General features: G+C 40.7%; 1 protein-coding gene across 1 annotated transcript in view; it reads left to right on the forward strand.

Moving 5' to 3' along the window:
- LOC138039146 (non-lysosomal glucosylceramidase-like) overlaps positions 1-7,051 on the forward strand; it is a 45,142-nt gene that overhangs the window by 6,402 nt on the left and 31,689 nt on the right. Inside the window, exons 4-5 of the mRNA XM_068885329.1 lie at positions 104-145; positions 3,750-3,944. Of these exons, the coding sequence (XP_068741430.1) occupies positions 104-145; positions 3,750-3,944 (237 nt within the window). The remainder of the gene's footprint in view (positions 1-103; positions 146-3,749; positions 3,945-7,051) is intronic.

Here is a 7,051-nt window from a genome sequence, read left to right on the forward strand (position 1 = left end):
GTCTTGTATTGTGAAATCATCTTCTGCTGGTTTTTTTTTTTTTTTTTTCGGTCAAGGGCACTAAAAATGTTATTTTGAAGTGGTTTAATTCTTTCTCCTTCAGTTTATTGTGTGTGTGAGGAAGAAAGGAAGAACCACATACCAAGTAAGTAAGGGTTGTTCCAGGTATAATGCTGTTAAGTCAGTAGATGCAGGGCATGAGTTGATCAGCATATAAATTACCAGTATGGAAAGTGCTGTCATGTTACAACTGTACAAAATGTAGCTGCTGAAAAGAAACTTTTATTAAACTGCATTGAGCTGAGTGGAAGGTGGGTGCCCTGGATGTCCAGAGACCTCCACTGTGATCAGCCAGCCCCTAGACAGTAAAATGCTCCCATGGCTAGCAATCCCTGTAACCACGCCATGAGCCCCCACACCATTGCAAAGGGACCTCTGGGCTGACTAAGGACAGCCCAGAGCCTAAGGCGCTCATGGCTGGGGGAAGCCAGAACCCCTGACAACCGCTGTCAGATCATGAGGCACCCGCCAGGTATAGCAGAAAGACCATAACTATACCAACCAATTGTAGTTGGGCTCCTTATATACTGTTGGTACGCGTTGCTGGACCAACGACCCATAATCTTAATTAGATGATCTGGAAGTCCCTGTTAGGCTGCTGTGGTTGCCGCTCCAATTTGGAAGCTGTGGCCAGAGAAGGATCCAGGTATCCCAGCTCCAGATAACATTGACTGAAGGAAATGAGACAGCTGTGCCCGAGACAGGGGTTGACCATCTTGGTGAACAAAGAAAGGACTCGGCGTTGGACCGCATAGATGGAGGTATGCCATCAGAGAAGCAATGGGACAGATAGATGAATGGCCACGCCCTAGATAGAAAAAGCATCCTTGATGAAAGGGGTCCGTTTTTGAACACTTGATGTACACACGTAGACAGGTGGGGTTGGATGTGGAATCCAGTTGCAGGTCCTGAACGGAGAGGTGAATGGAGGCGTCGAAAGGGGAGTTGACAGTAAATTCTCCAGCCCATAAAAAGCCAAAAAAACCACGGCAGCAGGCAGCCCAAAACATAGTGTGTGAGTAGTCATTTGGTAAGAGAGAGGAGTGAATGACTTTCATTAGATCCCCTGTGACTGGCCAAATTTGACAAGACCTGTTGAGAAGCTGGAAGGATACATATCCGTCCTGGTTGATACTGCCATCCTGGTAGCAAAACTCAAGAAACTGCTTTTGAGCTGAGGAGTATACCTGTCAAGTTGAAAGAGCAAGACCGTTTGTGAGATAGAAATTGCATTTCTCTGTTACAGAGGCTGCAGGAGATCCAAGAGGTCCCCAGGATTTCCGTGGCTTCTGTGGCTGCATAGGGCGCCAGGCGATGAAACCTCTGAAAATTAGAACGTGAGAGTGAATCAGCTACCGGTTAAGCTTCCCTGCTACATGAGTGGCTGTGAATGAAAAACTATGACGTGCAGTGAGAAGGGAAAGATGACGTAGCATGGCCATCAGGTTGGGGTCACGTGAGGTCCCAGATCACAGGACCTCAACGACTGCTGTGTTGTCAGAGCAAAATCCCACTCACTTGGAAGACCACTGAAAACCCCAGAGTGCTGCTGCCACCACCACTGGGAATAACTCTTTGTACACCATGGACAAGGATGCTTGAGCCGATGACCAACTGCCAGCGTACCATTCGCGGTCAAAGATAGCCCCATAGCCAAGTGTGCCCGCCGCATCCGAGGACACCTGAAAATCAGGTAGTGGTGCCCACTGAGGGGAAAGGAAGAAGCTGGTACCATTGCAACTTGATACTCAATTGAACATTGCCAGCTTTTTAAAATCAGTTTAGCTGTGTCAAGATGATGATGATGATGATGATGATAATAGGGGAATGAAAGATCAGCTATTAGTAGATAAGGCAACATATATAGCGTGGATTGACTACAAGAAAGCCTATGATATGGTGCCCCATACCTGTATTTGTGAGTGCTTAGAGTTGTTTGGTGTTGCAGAGAATGTTAACGTTCTTTACTGGTAGTATGTCCAAGTGGAAGTTAGAGCTGACTTCCGGTGGGCAGTCATTGGGAGATGTGGGCATAGGAAGAGGGATCTTCCAGGAAGACAGTCTGTCACCGCTCTTGTTTGTCCTATGTATGATACCACTGACTTTGATCCTGCGAGAGGTAAAGGGATGTTATGAATGGGAGGGACCATAAACAGTATGTACAAAGTTAATCATCTATTGTTTATGGATGACTTGAAACTGTTTGCCAAATTGATTCACTTGTGCAGACAGTTTGTAAAGTGTTCAGCAAAGATATTGGGATGGGATTTTGGATTGAAGAAGTGTGGTGTACTGGTTCTCAAGAGAGGAAAGGTTGTGGAGGTGGATGGTGTAACCTTTCCAGATGGGCAGGCAATGAAACAAATAGACAAGGATGGATACAGATCTTTGGGGATTCTAGAATCAGACAGTGTAAAAGAAGGGGAGATGAAGATTCAGTGTTAGAAGATGGTGCTGAAGTCAAAATTGAATGGCAAGAATAAGATCCAAGCAATTAACATGTGGGCAGTGGCGGTCATGAGATATGGAGCTGGTATCATGAAATGGACAGACAATTAATTGAGAACTCTGGACAGAAAGACTAGACAGATCCTGGCCATGTATGGAGCATTTCATCCCAAGAGTGATGTTGACAGGTTGTACCAGGCAGTGGGAAAGGTGGGCATGGATTAATCAGCTGCGAGGGTTGTGTTAGGTGTGAAGAAAATAGCTTGGGATGGTACGTGAAGAATTTGGAAGGGGATCTACTTGGAGACATCAAAGCCATTGATGTCATAGACTACAAGCAAAGAGTAGAAAGCAACAAGTTCAAGAAGGCCTGGCATGAGGAGAAGTTAAGGAATTATAAGGGGAAGAATATGTATGGCCAGTATTTGAGAGACATGCCAGATTTGACAGATGTTGTGGGAATGTGGGAATGGTTGAGAAAGGCAGATCTGAAAGTGCAGGCTGATGCCCTATTATTTGCTGCTCAGGAGCAAGCTTTTAGGACCAACAGATAAGACGGGAGTCTTTTCTTGTGTAGATTGTGTGGTGAAAATGTTGAGAATGTATATCACGTTGTGAGCGGGTGTAAGAAGTTACATGTAGCTCAGAAGGGATACAAATGCGGACATGACAATGTTGCGAAGGCAGCCCACTTGAAACTGTGTGAGAAATACTGTACAGATTAGAGTGGAACGAAAAGTGGTATGAGCTCTACACCTGAGAGTGTAGTGGAGAATGAAAGAATCAAGATCTGGTGATGTCTGTATCCAATTTGTGACCATGTTATTGAAGGCCTGACATCGTAGTCATCAATGAAGAGGGTGAAAAGGTTGAAAAATACCAAGACCTGAAGAGGGAAAATTAATTATAAGAATGTGGAAATATTTGAAAAGTGCTCAGGTAATACCTATAATTGTTGGCACCCTAGGTGGAGTAACAAGAAAGTTAGGCGACTGGGTTGGGAAACTGGGCATTACACTCCGAACAGCATTCCTACAAAAGACTGCACTATTAGGAAAAGCAAGGATTCTGAGGAAAGTTATTATTATTATTATTATTATTATTATTGTTATTCTAAGTAGCAATAATGAAAAACTGGTACAAGTAACTCACCAAATCACTTTATAATCCATATTTTATTCACTGATCATGACAAGCTACTCTTCTTATTTTAACATTAACATTTTGCCTCTTTTGCATAGGCAGTGTTGTCTCCAAACCGTCCTAATGGAGTGCTGTGTGGACGCAGTTTACAAGGTTGGAACTGGGGGTTTAACGGTGCTCATGCTACATACCATGCATTGTATCCTCGGGCCTGGACCATTTATTATTTACCAGGACAAAATATCAAGCTTATTTGTCGTCAGGTTTCTCCTGTATTTCCTGATGATTACAAGGTATGTATAAATGAATTGTGTAGCATGAATGGTGGTAATGGAAATGGAAATTATATGTTTGAAATTGATAGATGAGTTTGGGGAAATGTACATGTACTGTATTCAAAAGAGTAGGCTTTACAGAGCGTGACTTTTATCTTTAGATCAAGTGGTTGATTTTATTGGACTTAAATGAAGAATCAGATGTTTACATGAAGAATGAGTACTTGTTTATTAAGTGTTTATTGTTTATATGTTAAATACAATGTCATTAAGAGACACTCAGCCTCCACTCTGACTACAGAATAGTAATGTTTAAAAGTGCCTGGTGATAATACCAATTCCTTGGCCTATTTTCATTAAGATCTTTGTAGTCATGCAATGTGTTACTTCCAGGAAAGATTACCATCGATCAGCACTCCTAGATCGGCATACCTTTTTGGAGGGTAAATGGTAATGGGTGAAACACTATGGTTGCCGGAATGGTGCAAAATTCAAGAAATCAAAATTTCTTCCAACATCAACAACCAACCTGCAGTTCAACATTTCTCCCTAGGTCAACAATAAAATTCGTCAAAATCCAACGGCTAATACAATAACCAACACTAAAACACACGCCAAATTCAACCAAAAGTGTATAAGTAAGTAAGCATCAACAACAACAAATCACCTTAAAATCAACATCGGGAAGCAATGTTAATTATGCACTTCAAAAATTTGGAGATGAGTGACTGGTTATGGTCAGGGGAGGTTGGAACCAAAAAATTCCAGTTTGCCGGAATTTTTTGGTTCCAACCTTCCCCCACCGTAGCAAAATTAATTGTTGACGTGCATATTTTTTGTTGTTGAAGTTGAAAGATACTAATTGCTTAGACTGGTTATGAAATGATTTCAAATTGACATTATGATCTAGTTTATGTTGATAGGGATGAAAAATAACGAAGTTAGATTTAGCTGTGTTAAGACTGAGATAACTTATTAGAATTTAACCATTCACACAAAGGTAACAATTCTCATTAACAGCAATCTCGAGGTTGTTTCAATCTTTATCTGCGTACATTTGAATAATAAATTTGAGTCTTGCTATTTCCAATATTGACAATCTTTATCTCTTCTTCGGTTTACTGGTTACGTGATGTACATGACTGGCCTGGTTTGAGTAATGATTGATTGACCTGGTGTCCTTTTAACGTAAATGAGAACATTAAATTTTATAATAACATATACAATGTACATGTTTTTTTATGTTTCCATCATCTCTCAGGACACAAGTCTACCTGTTGCGGTTTTTATCTGGGAAGTGGAAACTACAATGATGAAGAAGTAGAAGTATCAATCATGTTTACCTTTCAAAACAGCGATGGAACTCCTAGTGAAGTATCCAGTGGACATTACAACGAGTCATTCACATGCAGGCGTGGAAGTCATAGCTCTGCCGAAAATCATGTTCTCGATAAAAGACATTCAGTAAAAGGTTCTCACAGCGCAACTGAAGTAACAGGAGTTCTTCTTCATCACAAACACCCTTCACAGCCATATACATTTGGCATTGCAGCAAAATCGCAGCATCAGGTACATGTAATTGAAGTGTACATCCACTTTTGACAATCTTTATCTTTCCATTTCTGTTTTCTGATCTTCACAACTGGGACGATTTGAGTTTCTTAGGCTTTTGTCATTTTTCTGCTAAGTCATTGACACCTGAACTGCCCTGGACCGCCCCCAATGACGAGTAAAATCGTCTGGCGTTAGACAGAGTAACATGTGTTAAGTGTCACCCCTAGGTGTCAATCGGTTAATGCAATATTCTTCATTCAACGTCCAAACAAAGGGCCCTAATGCTATTCTGGGTAACCCTGTATCATTATTTTGATGTCAAGTGAGCATCCAAATCTAAGGTGTACAGTATCTCTGCCATTAGAATGATCGTGTCTCTTTGATGTACTGGTAAAGTGTATATACATGTACATGTAGTATGGCAATCCAGTAATCATTTTTTTTCATTTTTTTTTCATTACGGTATTGATTGAAAGTAATTTGTTAAATTTGTAAGTTATAGTAGTACATTTGTGAAGTATTGTGAGTACGTTTTTTGTCTTGTTATGAATTTAAAAAATCATAACAATCAAGTGAAGTTGAGTAGTGGTGGATATCTACATGTACTGAAGTTGCAAATATCTGCCACTTTCACTGACTTTGAGTTGAATAATTTGCTGTAATAAGTGTATAATACCACACTCATTGAATAGCCAGCTGAGTTTATCACTTAAAATTAATTGCTTCCTTGATAATAAACCAAAGTGAAACATGAAAACCATCTGTTTGCTCAGAGGTGAATAGTACAATATTAATAAAAATATGTACTTGCTACATTTCTCCTCCAAGCCCTTGCTAATCAGTGGATTAACAGATCCTGTTTAATTTATGGTTTGGGTGTCCAAGTGAAATCTACTCTATAATTTGATTTACTGATTATCCTGGCTCAAGGACTCCTAAAGCAGCCCCAAGTGATGAGTAAAAATTAATTGTCTGGCGTTAGACAGTAAAATCTTCTCACTCTCACTCTCGGACTCTCTTGGGGCAAAATGATAAATTCTTCCTTATTTACCTTTGTTAGGCTGGAAAGAACATTGTTACTGTAACAACAAAAACTGCTTTTTGATGCTCAAACCCCTTTGTAGACGGGTGTGGGAGGATTTGATGGATGATGGAAAACTCAATTCTACAACAGGTATTACTGTCGATTCATTCACAGTACATTTGTATTGTGGAGGTAGTGTTGAAGTGGTTAAAATGCAAGCTTACGGTCAGTGGTTGAAGGCCTCCGTGGCTATGCCATCATGTACATGTACATGTAGTTTTGGCCTTAGCAGCAAGAAACTTGGACATACACTGTCTTTGTCAAAACGTGCCCACACGTACTTGTTTTCAAAGAGAAAAGATTTTTGTACCTGATACAGTACCAGCCAGATGCATAGCAGCAGGTCCCCGCATGTACAGGGTAGAATGCGTGTAGTGTGTGTGTAATAGCAGTGTAGTAGCAAAAATCTATGAATGCTTGACAAATATAATTGTGAGGTTTTTGGAAAAAAATGATTTCCTAGAGACAAGTGATGACCTACACGAGA

The sequence above is a fragment of the Montipora capricornis genome, chromosome 2 (assembly GCF_036669925.1).
Source record: "Montipora capricornis isolate CH-2021 chromosome 2, ASM3666992v2, whole genome shotgun sequence".
NCBI classification, from domain to species: Eukaryota; Metazoa; Cnidaria; class Anthozoa; order Scleractinia; family Acroporidae; genus Montipora; species Montipora capricornis.